This window comes from Epinephelus moara, chromosome 19 (genome assembly GCF_006386435.1).
Source record: "Epinephelus moara isolate mb chromosome 19, YSFRI_EMoa_1.0, whole genome shotgun sequence".
In the NCBI taxonomy this organism is placed as follows: domain Eukaryota; kingdom Metazoa; phylum Chordata; class Actinopteri; order Perciformes; family Serranidae; genus Epinephelus; species Epinephelus moara.
This window is the reverse complement of record NC_065524.1, coordinates 25035021-25052034: the sequence shown is the minus strand read 5'-3', so window position 1 is coordinate 25052034 and position 17014 is coordinate 25035021. Positions and strand designations below refer to the sequence as shown.

The window sequence follows — 17014 nt, the reverse complement described above, 5'->3', positions numbered from 1 at the left end:
GCCGAATATAGAATACTACGTACATGCAGCCCTTGACATACTGTATAATGAGGGGGTGTTGCAGTGAGCACAATCAACGTGATAAATAAATATGACCAGCCATTCTCGCTGGATCCTCCAGAAAGACACAGGGCAGTCACGTGCAGTCACATTTTACGTGATTTGTGTGAAAGCTCAATAGATTTACACTTTTTAAACAACACAATGGCATCAAGAGAGGATGGAAAAACTGCAGTATAAAAAGTGTGTGTCGAACAATAGTGGGAGTAGGAGTAGGAGAAGCTTCTCACCTCGGAGCTGTTGTCAAACCACCAGAAGAAGGTCAATGTTCTGGTGTGACTCGGCCATACCAACGCAGTCAGATTAACCTCCTTCCCCCTGATGGCTACAATAGGAGTGGAGAGGTATATACGCTCCACTGGACCTGAGGCAGCAACACATAACACCACCGCACATCTGTGCATTACACATGTGTGCATACAAATGAATGCAGGCACACGTAAAACACACAAACTTATCATTCATGGATTATTACTGCGATCGCAGCTGATGTACATTTAGCTCCAGGTGTGTTTTTCCATTTCCCAAGGCTAAAATGCATAAAAGTAATACATTCATGACTGAAATAAAATTCAGCAGAGTGGGAATGTGACTATCCATGAAAGAGAAGAGATTCATGCTATATGCGCTGCCGCAGGAATGAGTAATGACGTCTCTTATTCACATACTGGTGATGTGTAAAAACAGCGTGCTGCTGTCAGATCCCTGGCTGTTTTCGGCAGATGCTGTCACTCGGTAAATCCCAGTCGCTCTGTAGATGTGGTTGATGCCATCATCGGTCCTGCTCAGGTTAGAGTATGTGATCTTGATGCCGTCCCCGAAGTCGAGCTGGATGCTGGTCCTCAGCGAGTCTCCCTGTGGACGGGCGGTAAGACATGGCATCTGTCACCGCGGCTTAGGTCAGGATACTTCAATTAGACCACATACAAGTGAAGCGAGCACAGTCCACTACTAAAGTGCTGGGGCTGAGATGTCCTGTAAGCCGTGTCACAAACACTTTGCAGGTGAATATGAATGGAGGGAGGCAGAAATTCAACTGAGGAAAAAAGAGGAAAAGTAAAAATAGAGCTCCAGAGGTCACGGAAGTAAGAAGGATTAGTTTATAATCTGGTGCCATCTAGCCAGCTGATAAAATCATCCAAAACAAACACACATATTCCCATTATCTGGATCTTTTTTCACATAAACACATAATCACATAAATTACACAAAAACAACTAAAAACAGATTTTCTTACTATCCCTTCTGGCATACAGCCATTAAGGCAGCTTCCCATACTTTGAGATATCAGTATTTCCACTGCCACACTAACACAATAGGGCTCCATTTGTGATGTTAAAGAATCAACAACAGCTTTTCCTTCCAGACACAGTGTCCCCTTTACTCTGAATAATCCACAGAACACACTGTCAACAGTTTTTACTGAGATTATTTATCGAGCAGAAAGTACTTCCAATGAAAACTGTTCACACTGAGATCTGAGGATGATCCAGTAAAGATACTGTTTGAAATTTTAAATTCACAGCAAGCAAAATTCCACTCATAGTTTTTGGGCTGGAGGCAAAAATATCAGAGATATCTCAAAACATGGACAAATAAAAACAAAACTATCTGCACCACTATGCTAGAGGTAAACATGAAAATATGGTTTTAGTCATGCTCGTGGCGTGACTCTCGACTCGACACGTCTTAACAACTATCAGATGGAGTGGCATGAAACTTGGTGAACACATTTATGGTTCACAGACGGTGCATCCTAATGAGTGGTGATCCCCTGAATGTTCGTCTTACAATACTACGAGGTTGGCATATTTGGTTTGAAAATATATTGGATGGACTGCGATGAAATTGGGTACTGACATTCAAGTATTTATTAGAACTTTGTTGATCACCTCATGTCTTACCATTTTTATTTGCCAGTGAAATATTGCCACATCTGCTTGGTACATTGGCACAGAATTTGGCACAGACATTTATTGTACCCAAAAGATAATACTGCAACTTTTCTTCCAGCACTTTCAGTGTGTTGACATTTGTGGTTTTGAGTTGAATATCTCAACAACTATTGGACTAATCGCCATGTAATTTTGTACATTCGTCCTCCCTTCCTTTAGCACCATCATCAGGTCAAAATCGTAATTTGTCTAATACTTAAAGAGACAGTTCATTCCAAAATCAAAAGTACATATTTTACCTCTTACCTGTAGCACTATTTATTAGTCTAGATTGTTTTGTTGTGAGATGCAGGGTGTTGGAGATACCTGCCTTCTCTCGAGCGTGCATCTACTGCTAGCTCAACCCGCAACACTAAGCTAACTAATGTCACAGCTCAGCCAAGGGGGACCACATTAATGTTTACATCTCACACTGTCACAAGCCTCTTGCTGCTTCCTTCTCCACATTGACACAGTTGGTGGGTGTATCTGGGTAGAAAGAAAATAGTTCCCACATGACACTGCTCACTACAAGGTCTGTGGATTATCTTGAATAATCTGTTTATGATTTTTGCCAAGTGCCATCTAGTTCCATTATATTCCAGAGAAGGCAGACATCTCTACAGACGATATCTCCAACACTCTGCAACTCAAACCAAAACAATCTAGATTGATAAACAGCACAACGGGTAAGAGGAGAAATATGTATTTTTGATTTTGAGGTGAACTGTCCCTTTAACAATATTTTCATAACCAAACATTTGCAAAACTCGTGACATTTATCAGCCTCAGCTGTGCTTTGGGTTTAGTACTAATTAGCACATGTTAGCATGCTAACATGCTGTACTGGGAAGGTGAACGTGGTAAACATTAAACCTGCAAAATATCAGTATAACACAAAGTATGTTGGTGTTAGCATTTAGTTCACAGCGCCAATAGTCGGGAACTGCCCATTGGTTCGACATCCCATTGTTCCGACCATATTAAACTCATTGTTCCTAAGTCTGTTCCGAAATCATCATGATGCCCTGTGGTTAAGGTCTGGTTAGGTTTAGGCACAAAAACCACTTGGTTAGGGTCAGGAAAAGATCATGGTGTGGGTTAAAATGAAAAAAAAAGTGACAAACACATAAGCCGTGAGCCTGCTCCGCCTCAAGCCGGTCGCGGTGCACCATACGCCCGCCGCGAGCCATTCAGCACCGCGGACAGTCGGACTAATGGGATGTCGAACCAATGGGCTGTCGAACCAATGACATGGGCCCCAATAGTCATGCTAACTACAGCCACTGCTAACACTACAGTGACTTTTAGGCGATATGACTCACATCTTCGAGGTAGACCATGAAGGTAACGTTGTTTCCAACAGTGGCACTGAGCTCCCCTTGACTGGTGGTCAGCCGGAGGCCTCTGGGTGGTCTGGGGCGACACAACTGCCTCTTGGGCGAGTACACATTCCTCCCGGCCTCCTTACAGTTATTGGACAAAACTTTACGATACCTTTGAAGCACAAAGTTTAAATAAAAGTGTGTCATAATTCTTTCATACATACAGGCATGGGCAAAATGTCTTACCAAAAATAAAAATTTATTGTATATGTTTCTGGAGTTGTTTAACCGCTGTCCAGACTCTTATTTTTTCCCCAGTTTTGAGCAGCCCCTCCGTTTAGTTTCTGCAGTTCATTGTGGGACAAAAGTTTCCATCAACAGCACACAGGTTTACAGCGGTATGCATACAGGCCTCTCTGAGTATACTTCACTCTGTCACTGTTTGAGTGTGAACACGCAGCACACTCAAAAGCGACTTATCATTATGCATTATGGAATTGGGACACAGTCTAGGTTACTTTTTTTCAGCTCTACTCAGAGGCCTTTTTTCTGACTCATTCAGGAAGCGAGCCATTATTTTTTGCTTTGTGTTTTAGACATCATGACAAACAAGCTAGAATGTAGAAATATTGTTTTGTGATGGATTGAACATTGGGAGCCACTTACCCTGTGCTGTTAAGAAAGCTTTGGCTGGTGCTGCAGCTTTTAGCCACACCGTTTGGATTAAACCAAAAAGCAGGGGAGCACTTGCCGTCGGTCTGGCGTTCCCAACCATAATCACTGCCAAAGAAAAAAAAAACACGACACTTCATAAAATGATAAACAGTGCTACTCAAATAATCTACAAGCTTTTGTAGTGGGGCAAATGCTCCGCGCTTGGCGCTTTGTGGCATATTTTAAGACCATAACTAGAGACATGATTGTCAGACAAGCAGGATCAAACAGAATTTTAGACAGATGGATAAAAGATATTTAAAATTAATTTAGTGATTCATTATTAATTGAATTCTAATAAGTCACTTGACATTATGCAAATTGCAGTAGCACCATGAAAAGTTCCTAACTCCCATCCACAATTTCAAAACTATAATTAGATTCAATGAATACAGTCATATTGGTTATCCAGTAAATGCACAATGTAAGATGGATATTAGGGCATACAAAGTTCTGCAAAGTGATACTTCTGTTGTGATTACAAATGTGTACAAGCAGCCATAATTAGATGTTCAAAGGAGAGGGGCTGTTTGGTAAACACGTGACGAACGAAATTAAGGATCACTGAGGAAAAAGTCTCAGTTTCTGTATGGTCCCAGCTGGGAAAACTGAGAGATGAGGTCATTACCATTCAAAATCATAGGCTGTGCAGAGGCATGGCTCTGAGGAATAGATCCTCGAATAGTCCTGGGCCAGCATGCAACGGTTGCCTGGCCTGCGCTTCATATAGATCTGCTTCTCGCCCATCACACACAGCTCTCCCTATCAAACAGAGAAAAAGAAATCTAGTCTTTTACAAGACTGAGAGAAACTCGACATAAGACATAAAGATATCTGTGTGTGCATTAAGCGAGGGGGTTGTGTTTACAGTGACGACAGACAAACATGCATCTCTTAAAGCTGACAATAAATCAATAATGTTTAATATTCCTGTTACCTTGTTGTGAAGGTGCCATGTCTGATAATCTCCATCCATGCATCTCCTACTAAAGAGGCCCTTGTAGTCGATCTTGATCAGTTGCCACTCTGATCGATGACTGAAGTGTCCAAAGAAACTGGGAGATGATTCACCAAAATGCAAATATCAGATGAGATACAGGTATCAGGTATATAACCTTCTGATGTCATGGCGTCACAACAGCACCTACGACTCGATTTATGACAGATGGACCTTTTTGTTTCTATCCACAGAGGAGCAAATTCTTCAACAGTGGCGTCCCTAAGGGGGGGCCAGGAGGGCCATAGTCACTGTGATACGATTGCTGCCACTGAGCCCCCTGGTGAAAATACTTGGAGGCCAACATTACTGCCTTTAGAGGCCCAGACACACCAAACCAACATCAAAGAACTAGTGGTGACAAAGGCTGACTACTGCGTCAACACAAGGGTCTTGGAAAAAAACATTCCACTGAACACACTGGAAAGACTAAAGCAAATGGCTAACTAGCAGGTGTGTTCTGCAACTGCATATGAGGAAATAACAAGCGAGTTAGCACATTGAGAACACAACGCAATGTTGAAAAAACAATGAAGATTTACAGTGTGATAGTAAACAATAACACAAACAATTACCAACTGTTTCTGCTAAAAAGTTTAATTGCTAAAAATGATAATTACAAATCTTCTTGATTTTACTTGTTTGTTTACTTTCCTCACTTCAGTTTCTCTTCTTGTGCACTGAGCTGAACTACCAGTTAGAGTAATATCACTCAACACAGGGCCCCACCAACTGTGACGCTAATTTAACATGCTAAAAAAAAAGCCAACAACGGCCGACTAGTGCCAACGGTGTGGGATACACCTCAAAAACTAGGGTGGCAGATGCTCACCGACAGCCCCACATTGACCAGTCGACTTGGTGTGTCAGGGGTCTAACAGGCTGTGGCGCGCTGATTCTTTTAAGCAAGCACAAAGATAGATAGGTAGTCATATCTTGTGAAACTAGACAACCCAAGACATCTATAGGTACCAACCAGAGGTGGGTAGTAACTAGTTACATTTACTCAGTTACATTTACTTGAGTAACTTTTTGGATAAATTGTACTTTTCAGAGTAGTTTNTTGTAAAGATTTAATTTATTTTTGTTTTAGTGAAAGGGGTATCGTTTAAAATACATGAATTTGCAGATTATTATTTTTGATTGATTGATTACGTTCATGTTCTTAGACGTTACTCAACAGTTACTCAGTACTTGAGTAGTTTTTTCACCAAATACTCTTTTACTCTTACTCAAGTAATTATTTGGATGACTACTTTTTACTTTTACTTGAGTAATATTGTTCTAAAGTATCAGTACTCTTATTTGAGTACAATATTTGGCTACTCTACCCACCTCTGGTACCAACCATGCTGGCATAGCTTGTTGGGAGGGGGCTAAAAAAACGTTCCAAAGTTAGGCTAAATTTTGAATGAGAGAACTGGCACAGCCATTTTCAAAGGGGTCCCTTGACTTTTCACCTCAACATATCTGAATAAAAATGGATTCTGTGGGTACCACCTAAATTTGACTTGTTCCCAGTGAGACCTTTGTTCCTTACAATTAATGTACTTCTTCAAATTAAAGATGTATATTTGTCTTTTTCCATACTCCCGTAGTTTTCAACTTGTTTGTATACTTCAACAGTAAAACTGAATTCCTGATATTCAGTTAGCTTTTGATTTGGTGTGCCACCCCAATATTTTCTGGCTCCATCTGGCCACCCTTATGAAAAATGTCTGGGGGCACTTTTCTTTTTCAAGCCTGATAATTTTGGTTTAATTCCTGCTGGACTGCATTTGTGTGTCTCTGCTTACGTGATAATGTGATTGTCAGATTCTGGCTCCATTAAAACTCCGTCCACATACAGAGGTGCCAAGGAGAAGCTGTGGCGGTCCCATTTTTTTCCTTCGTCTAGACTGATCCTTCAGGAAAAAAACAAAACAAACAAACAGCTGTCAACGCATGAACATCTGTCTTTCTGTCCATCCATGTTTGTCTCCTCTGCAGTGGCAAAATATATTGTTTTCCCCATGCATATAACATTAAACATCACAAGCGCAAAGGTTAAGCGAATAGTGAAAAAAACAAGGTACAAAGAAATATGACAAAGATTTCAGGTGATTTAGCTTTCACCGCGGTTGACAAATGAGGCACCTCAGATTCTCCTCAATGTGAAAAACTATCTCAACACCGAGCTGAGCAAAAGAACAAATGTTCCCCGGCCCAGGGAAATTTTTTGAAGGTGACAAAACAACAGAAAAGAGAGATATGACTCAGGTTGTAACATTAGAAATAGATTTGGGGGGTTTCAAATCACCTTTCCTAGAGCTTAATCACTCTTGACAGGGCTGTAATGTGCAGGGACATCAAAGTAGATAGTGTTACAAAGCGCCCACAATACGAGGGACTTATGAGGGCATTCTCAGTCTCATATTTCCACCCTGCTCCACTTTTCATTTACATAAAAGCACTCAAACCATCAGATCCAACCAAGAGTACAAAGCTGTAACCGACTCTCTGCTGTTGGAAATGATTCTGACAGTTCTGAAGCTGCAGTGCCGATACAATAATCATGCAAACTTGTCTCCATCAGCATTTCAAAACATTAAATGTAATCATATGCTGCATCAAAACCCACAAAAAAACCACCTGAAAATGATATCTCGGTAATTTCCCACTACGAATCCAACCCCTACAGCTCCTACCTACACTAATTACGATGTCAGCTATTGTCGAGCAGAAGCTACACCTACCATAAGTGTCGAATAGGCGTCGCTGCGTGCAACACCGCCAGCAAAGCCCCTCCATTGTCAAGAAACCAAACGTTGTGCTCTTCATCAAAAATCTGTTGTGGTGACACATTGAAAAAAAAAAGAAAAACACAGTTGCTCCCCTCATGATGACAGCACACTTTCAATATGAACACATAATCTGTTTAAGGTGAACGCATGCGGTGTGGACCCACCTGTCTCCAGCTATTCCCTGCATCAGATGTTATAAACATCCCAAGGTTAGTGGAGGACAGCTCTGTTCCGATATTCCCTGAGTACAAAAACATGAATAATTTCACTCACTTGTATTTACATAGCAAAGAGTCCATAACACACCTATATGCACAATCACCTGATAAAATCGTTAGGTGTCATTTTGTGAATCTGTGCATGTCCTCATTTTCCACTGGAGGACACGTTTATGACTTCCTGCAACCTAATCATCTCACCCAAAGTATGAGATTTAGGGGTTGAAGTTTCACTATCTGATTTTCAATGACAGAAAGAGGGCAGTGTGTGATTAGTTTTGTGTGTTTTTGTTGCTGCTCAAATGCATTTATCTGAGGAAGTAGGGATGCCTCCAATCTGATCTGATCTGCTTAATCTATAAATCAAATGCACTCCCTTTAGGTACCTGTAGCCACGATGATTCCCGGCACGGACTTCTTGCTGGTGATGGGTCCGGACGTGTAGGGATTCTCCGACATCTCCAGATGAAGATGCAGCGAACAAAATGGCTGTCAACAAGAAAAACGGATTCCAATGGAGCACAGGTGGAGACAATATGTATCAGACAGATCTTTCGCGGAAGCAATTATAATTAGCTTTGCCTTCAAACTATGCTTCCCGTTGAGAGGAAAGTGCTAACATTCTCAGATAGCATTTATAAAACAAAGATACTCTGTTTCTCTCATCTCCTCTGCCTGGAAAATAAAAGACAGAAAATGGCTGAGAGGACACGGAGGGCATTTGAATTGTTTCATTCTAAAGCAAACAAGGCATGTAATTAAAATTCCCCAAGATGCACTGATAAAACTGGCAAAATTGATTCAAATCATCTTCACTCATCTCTCAGACTAAAGCGTGCTGAAAAACATCAATACGGCTTTTCAAACAGCAGAGGTTGGAGAAGGGGTCAGGAAGCAGACAAGAGCATAATGGTCATCTGTATGACAAAGAAATACTGTAACCTGCTATTAACTGAACAGTGTACATTATTTCAAACAGACTCTAAAGAACATACTGACTGGATAAGATGAATATTGTACCTGCTGAATAACAACACGGCCACATAATGTAATTCAGTGTAATCTAACATTCATTAGTCCGGTGTGACTACAGGTAGTAAATTGAAATCACAGAGGTTAATGGAAAGTCTGGACCCCTGAAACTAAACGCGATGACACTCTGTGCTTTACGCTGATAATAAGAATATTCCAGCAGAGCATCGCCTCGGCCATTTAGGAGGCTGGTGCCGAAGCTGGCGCCTCGCCCTGTGCAAATATGGCTCTGAATCAAAGAACATCCAAAGCACAGCTGATGAGGGTGAAACATTTGATGAATGATACGTGTCATAAGCTTCATTTCGCATGAATAAGAGCATTCATTCACTGCTGCCCAAAGGCTCGAGCTCACCAGAATGCAGTGAAGGTTGTTTCCAGCCACATCAGCGGCAGGGGCTGGCAGCAGGGCCCATGTTTGTCCCTTGTTGTATGTGATGAAAGTCTTGACATGGCTGTCCAGCAGTTTGTTGGCGAGATACATGCCATTTATCCCCTCAACCTATGAAGGAAAACAACATTTAACCATGCATATTCATGCTTTAGAGATAAAAGGATTACAGAAAATGATTCTATTCATTGTTTGAGCAGTGCTGGGAAAAGTACTCAGACCCTTTACTTAAAATATATACCATTCAAGGTTTCCCTTAAAAAATGCGTAGACTCATAAAGAAGCAATCCCTCTTCGTCATCACTTATGACCCACTCAAAGTGTGTGGTAGTGTATTTTTCTGCAGAGACTCTGCTCTCTGATTGTATTTTCTCATGTTCTTCTTACTTTATGTTTTTGGGCTGTTTATGGCGTGTACCCTCATAACGCTCAGGTGAGGTTGGTACTTCATAAAAAGGTAGCAAACAGATGCCAGACAGTAAAAATGCAAATATAACGAGATGAAACACCAAATGAGAGTGAATCTGGGGTGGCTGTTAGTTTCACTGTCACCGGCGAGCACCTTTACAAAGAGTAACCGACAATCCTGAATAGTATACCTTTACAGTAATAATCTCAAAGATGTTCATATTTAGAAATGTCGGTTAAAATACTATTTATCGCTGAATGAGTTAACGCAATGATGAGTATATGGCCCACTGATAAAAGTATACCTATATGTTTGCAGTATTATTAACTGGGTGTTGAGGGTGACAATTTGTAGAAAAATGCTGTATTAAAGGGAAATTTCGGTTTATTTCAACCCGTCTCCTATCGTCCTAAATTTGTTTCAAGTGACTAGTGACATAAAGATAATAGTTAGCACGTTAGCCGTTAGCCTAGATACAGCCGTAGCGTCAGACCTGTTAAAACGTAAGTGAACGGGCATCCCTTCAAGTGCAAAGTTAGTCCACTAAACAAGCTTTTTTTCCACAAAGACCGCCTCATATCGTTAGGATAAATGTCAGAGAACATATAGAAAACGACATGTAAACGTGTTGTCTTACCTTACCGGTGTGCTGCCATGTTTGTTTATCCCTCTAGCTCTGCTTTCCAAAGCGCGGCCGAAATATATCTCGCCAGCTCTAGATAAAGCCCAGCTGGATACTAACGTTACTCCAGGTGGAGGTGTCTCGTCCTCGGTCACATCCAGACCTTGAAAATAAGGCTGCAACCGGTCCCATTCCTTGCAACAGAGGCATTCCTCTTCTGTGGGCACTGGTGCACAGCATTCACAGGTACACCACCAATCTCCAGAGCTATGCAGCCTTGCAGCAGCCATTCCTCCTCTCTCGTCCTCTAACGTTACCTGTTGCGCCTCTCTCTCTCCTCCTCCTCCTCCGTTCAGGCGACCGTCCGGTTCTGCCTTCCAGCTGTTGCTGCTTGTTCACTAAAGCTTGTTTAGTGGACTAATTTTGCACTTGAAGGGATGCCCGTTCAATTACGTTTTAACAGGTCTGATGCTACGGCTGTATCTAGGCTAACAGCTAACATGCTAACTATTATCTGTATATCACTAGTCACTTGAACCAAATTTAGGACGATAGGAGACGGATTGAAATAAACCGAAATTTCCCTTTAAGTTACTGCTATTGCAAACCAGATGTTTCCTGCTGCTGCAGCTTCACATTAAAAGCTTTTAACTTGCAAAACAAAAGTTGACTTTTACTATGAAGAAGTCTCAGAACACTGGGGATGAGGGGGTACATCATTCTACATTAACTATGCACTTTTCCCAGCTGACACTGGGTGAGAGGTGGGGTACAACTTGGACACGTCGCCAGATTATCACAGGGCTGACACATAGAGACAGACAACCATTCATACCTACGGACAATTTAGAGTCACCAATTAACCTGCATGTCTTTGGACTGTGGGAGGAAGCTGGAGTACCCGGAGAAAACCCATGCTGACATGGGGAGAACATGCAAACTCCGCACAGAAGGGCTCCCCCAATCTCTTGAAATGTGGCGACAATGCTAACCACTGCACCAGTGTGCCACCAATATATTGCACACTTGCATCTACACCCTCAGGCTGAATAAGGATGAATAAGTTCTGTCTTGTCTTGTCTTGTCTTTATCTGTTCAATAAACCAGTACCTATATCTGTATCTTTACTGTAAGTTTTAAATTGAATGTGGGTTGGGCTTAAACTTGAAATGGGTGGGATCTAACCAGAAGTTGTGCTTTTAAGCCTGAAATGGATGTGGATTTCTCTGAAGTAGCTATATTTATTATTTATTATAAACACTATTTACAGAACAATCTACAAATAGAGCTTCAGATCATTCTTGATCTCACAACAGTAAGATAAACGCAGCTACCCAAATGAGGATGTTCCCTTATCAGGAGTACAGATACTGACATGTTTTACTCTGATGACACTCATACTCGTTCCATCAGTGTTTGGCTCAGCCATACAGGAAATGCAATGTGTTTTTCAGTGAGCTAAGCACTTACCATTATCGTTTATCAAAAATGTGTCTACAGAATAAGACAACGGCCATTTTCTGCATTTTCTTGACAGCGGATCAGTTTGAAATATGCAGGGAGTAATGGAACGAGAATGAGCAGCCACAGTGAGCCGTTAGATGAAGAGCTGCAGGCGACAGGCTGCACACCTCCAACTTAGCAAGGTAACCAACTTTAACTTTCACATTCACTGTGCCCCGCTGTCCACAGACTCATGCCGTGTGCAGCATAAAATCAGATCACGGCTGCTTGCAGAATGATGGAAAAAGGCTAATTATTGCCTGACTTCTTTATTAAAATGACAATTTTCTGCCCCCAGAACTCTGTGAGCTGTAGTATTAGAGTGCACTTGCTGTTACCACCAGTAACAAGTGTCACCAAATCAACCAGGACTGAAATCTTTGTGATTGCCACTAGAATAAGCATTACCACATTAAGCATTGCCACAGTGTAAAAACACTCTGTTACAATGACAAGCCCTGCTTTTAAAATGTTATTTATGTTAGTTTTTACACAGAGAGTCCCCTATCAGTGTTATTATTGTTTTCATGTTGGCTCATTACTCATTCATTCATTCTTTGTCTGTAACCACTTGTGCTGATAGAGGGTCGTGGGTGTGCTGGAGCCTATCCTCCCTGTCATTGGGTGAGAGGCAGGGTACACAAGGCGCCCAGGAGGCATCCTGATCAGATACCCGAACCACCTCAACTGACCCCTTCCCATGCCAAGAAGCAGCAGCTCTACTCCGAGCTCCCTCCGGATGTCCAAGCTCACCCTATCTCTAAGGCTGAGCCCAGCCATCCCACGGAGGAAACTCATTTCAGCATCTTGTATCTGCAATCTCATTCTTTTGGTCACCTCTCAGAGCTCATGACCATAGGTGAGGGTTGGGACATAGATGGACCAGTAAATCGAAAGCTTTGCCCTCCGGTTCAGCTCTCTCTTCACCACGACACCCACAGCACCCGCATCACTGCAGAAGTTGCACCAAGTCGCCAATCCATCTCATGCTCCATTCTACCCTCACTCGTGAACAAGACCCCGAGATACTCGAACTCCCTCACTTGAGGCAGTAACTCTCTCCCAATCTGGAGGGGGCATCATACCGGTTTCCACCAGAGAACTATGGCGGTTCTTGGAGGTGCTGATCTCATCCTGACCGCTTCACACTCGGCTACAAACTGTCCCACTGCATGCGGGAGGTCACGGTGTGTTGAAGTCAACAGAACCACATCATCTGCAAACAGCAGAAATGCAATTCTGAAGTCCCCAAACCGGACCCCTTCCTTCCCCCAGCTGCGCTTCGAGATCCTGTCCATGAATATCACAAACAGGATCCGTGACAAGGGACAACCCTGGCAGAGGCCAACACCCATGGCGAATGTGTTTGACTTTACGCAGAGTATGCAGACGCAGCTCTGAAAAGTCACTACAACTATGAAATAAATTTAGTGAAGTAAAATGTATAAAGTAGCATAAAATGAAAATGCATACGTAAAGTATTGCGTTATTGTACTTCAGTGTGATATTTGAGTAAATGTACTTAGTTACATTCCACCACCACATCTGAGCTTTTTAAATGTGAGGATTTGCTGCTATTGTATCACTTTAAAATGAATATCTCCAAGTTTTACAATGTTGATCAGACAAAACAAGCAATTTGAATATTTTCCCTCGGGCTCTGAAAAAATGTGATACAACATTTTAAGGACAAAACGATCAATCAATTAATGGAGAAAATAATAGCCAGATCAGCTGATAATGAAAATAATTGGTAGTTTCTGCCCTTCTTTAATTAAAATAGCAGGTTAGTAAACTGACAGATGCATTTTACTGCCATATGAAATCACTGGAAGGGGCATTAGTTTTGCAGTGACAGCCTAGCAACAAGACTAACTACGTACCTTATAAAAGTCAACCAGTAGGTTACCGGCAGGTCCTCTGCTGGTTCTCAGATTCTCTAATGAAAGGGTAAAGTAGACCCCGGGGGAGTCTGAGATATACAGGCTGTAAGTGTTGTTCTGATTCCACTCCTGGACTGCAGCAAATACCTGCTTCTCATCTGTACTGATGATATGCATGTCCTGCAGGGAGGTGTGGGTGAGAGCAAGTGAAACAGATGGAAAGAGAGGATGACAGCGAGCAAACACAAAAGAAATTTAAAAAAGAGGCAGTGAGCTTTTTAATAAAGTGTGACATTTCTTCACATAATAATTTCATTTCTACAAAACAGCAAACAATAATCATGTTTCTTTATGATAATACATTGTTTGTTATCAGACAGTTATTTGTAGGGCTGACCCAAATGCTTCGAAGCTTCAGTCGTTGCCATGGTAATCAAAGCTCAAATCTGTATTCAAATGCTCTGTTTTTTTTTCCTTTTAATACATATGCATTACCCCAAAAATCCCAAACAGCCCATAAATTAAGAAATACTAATTCAGCATTATTCATTATGCATCAGCATTCATTATTATTAGTTATTCTCAGACAAGGACCTTTAAACTTAATAATAGTTCTGTGACTCTGACTATCATCGAAGTCAGTTACCAGAAGTAAAGTAGCAAAATGTTGAAAAAGTCACGCATTTTGAATAGTTTAAAAATTTGCGAAGGTGACTCCCAAAAAATCAAGTGCAAGGATACCAAAGGAAACTGGTATATCACAAGTCCACAACAAGGTTGCAAATCACTACAGTCTGTGTTTGAAGGATATATCCAGGATGTCAAACTGACTCAGCAGCAACAACAGGTTAAAAAGACAAAGATAGTTAGAAGCTAAAGCCGAACTATAGGCTACAGATCACAGTGTAAAAGTGAACCACCACATCACTGCTGATCGCCACACATGACAGTGAATATAAAGGGAAACTTTGCTGATACTGAACCAGCTGTGTGGCATCACAGTGTGTGCAGATGAACGGTATTTGGCTTTGCTGCTGTGCTGCTGCCAGCACCCAGACCTCTGCCGCCGGATGGGCAGGGAGCTCCAGGGAAAGCAAACGCTGTTCATTTGCACACAATGCGATGACACACAGCTAGTTAAATATCAGCAAAGTTTCCCTGCTTCCCTTCACTGGTTCCTGTACAGCAGGGTTGGTCTTTTTTTCACTGTTATAATCATTAAAAAGCAAAAGCAGCATGTGTATACATTCAGTAGGCTATATCTTCAGTAGCTAGCTAGCTAACCCTACACTTTTCAGGGTTTGATTTTGGTTTTGGAACAGGGAAGAAACGTATATCTTTTTCCAACCTCTCCAGGTAACGAGTATCATTAATACACGACGTGCCCCAGGCACAACATTTAGCTCCAAATCCACAAACCAAATCCACAAAACCAGCCTGATAATGAAGGAAATCTGAAACAACTGCATTAGAGTCAATGGAGCTGTGTTGCTGTTGGATTCTGGTCTGTGGAGGCCTCATGCTACATGTATGTTATGATTGGCCAGTCTGCATCCGGGGGCGGGACCTAGCGAAGAGTCAATTGTCATATTATTTTATGTGTATTGACTGAAAATGAATGCTTTAAAAAATCAGACTAAAGTCCTCCTCTCATTTCTTCTCAAACCCTGATTGAAGCCTTGATTAATCACAGATTTTTCTCAGTAAAGCTTTGATGCCCAAACACTGATATTCAGGACAGCCCTAGCTGATTGGTGTCTTTGCTGCTTACCTTCGGAAGACAATATTTAGGCAATTTCATCCGCTTGAAGGACTCTCTCATGTAGGAGACGAAGTAGCTGGCTCGTCCTGACTTGGTTACCTTTGCATGAAATAAGAGAAGCCTTGTCATTCCTTAAATAGACCACATATACATATTTTAGTGTCGCTTCACATAACACCTTGTTTTTCTCTATTTTAGGTCAGCGACTCTTTTATTTGCATTTTGATTGATGCCACGAGTTTTTACTACATAGAGAGGACTATGTAGACTGTCTGGAAAATGCAAAAACAAAATGGGATGAGAGTGTGGTTTTTTTTAACAAGACAGAGTCACATCCCAAAAGTGAAATGAGGACATGAAGCTAAACCATCTCCTGAAGGAGGTGTATTAATTTGCAACGCATGACTGACTTGATGAAAAAACGCTTGCAATTTTACTCCACAGTGTCGAAAGCAGACTGAAATTACAAGCACAACAGAAATTATTATCATTATCTCAATTAGTCTAAAGCTAAGAGGCACTGAAAATCGTCTTGGCTTTATCTACAGTGCGCCTTGAAGATCTTAATGCACTAGCACTTTCCTGTCCACTTACAGGCAGGGCAACACTACTTGATTGCTTATTTTCTAATCAACTAGAAGGATGGTGTTTGTCCCCCAACACACTACATTAGGGCTCTAATGGAATAATCTATCGAAAATCAATGAGCTGCATTTTCCCAGGCCACATTTTTGAGGATGTTGCACTTGGCTGTTCCTCCTCTCCCAAGAGACTTTGGAGGTGTTGAAGACTGCTTATTTCGTTGTAGCCCAATCGATAACCTCATTACTCTTTGTCAAGTTAAATCCAACTGCCCCGAGCAATGAAAGTCACAAGAAAGTCATCTGTGCCACCACAGCGTCGCACAGACACTCTCCGTGTCCAGTTATTTTCACCAGACATCTTCCTCGTGTCTGCCTCCGCCTTGACGGTCAATCTCATCTCGGCTAAATGCAATTTGGGCATTTTATTGAATCACCATTTCTGAATCACGCTGTGATATATTTTTTTCATACATTCTCATTCTTACATCGCAGCCATTCCAATCAAGTCTGTGGATTAAGTGTGTTGAAAGTGAAACTGGGTCACCGCTAAAGTACAGCTGCTGCAACATCATATCATATCAAAAGATTAAATCTGTGGATAAATAAATTAAAAAACCCAACAGCAAACATTTATTCAAAATGGCAGAGTGCAGAGAGATTCACTACAAACACTAGAAAACTGCCATCATTTGATTTTTATTTTCCTGGAACTTAGCTGGAGTCTAACAAGGATGACCAAAATGCATCAAGGCTGACCAGCGGAGAGAAAATTACTTAGCTGTGGATGGAAATCAATG

At 41.6% G+C, this 17014-nt stretch overlaps 1 protein-coding gene across 1 annotated transcript in view; it reads right to left on the bottom strand.

Moving 5' to 3' along the window:
• sorcs3b (sortilin related VPS10 domain containing receptor 3b) overlaps positions 1 to 17014 on the bottom strand; it is a 59046-nt gene that overhangs the window by 10281 nt on the left and 31751 nt on the right. Inside the window, exons 8-20 of the mRNA XM_050071149.1 lie at positions 15643 to 15732; positions 13872 to 14051; positions 9419 to 9565; positions 8418 to 8520; positions 7978 to 8054; positions 7766 to 7857; positions 6827 to 6934; positions 4971 to 5088; positions 4662 to 4795; positions 3986 to 4099; positions 3320 to 3491; positions 729 to 915; positions 291 to 424 (exon numbers count right to left, since the gene is read on the bottom strand). Of these exons, the coding sequence (XP_049927106.1) occupies positions 291 to 424; positions 729 to 915; positions 3320 to 3491; positions 3986 to 4099; positions 4662 to 4795; positions 4971 to 5088; positions 6827 to 6934; positions 7766 to 7857; positions 7978 to 8054; positions 8418 to 8520; positions 9419 to 9565; positions 13872 to 14051; positions 15643 to 15732 (1656 nt within the window). The remainder of the gene's footprint in view (positions 1 to 290; positions 425 to 728; positions 916 to 3319; positions 3492 to 3985; positions 4100 to 4661; positions 4796 to 4970; positions 5089 to 6826; positions 6935 to 7765; positions 7858 to 7977; positions 8055 to 8417; positions 8521 to 9418; positions 9566 to 13871; positions 14052 to 15642; positions 15733 to 17014) is intronic.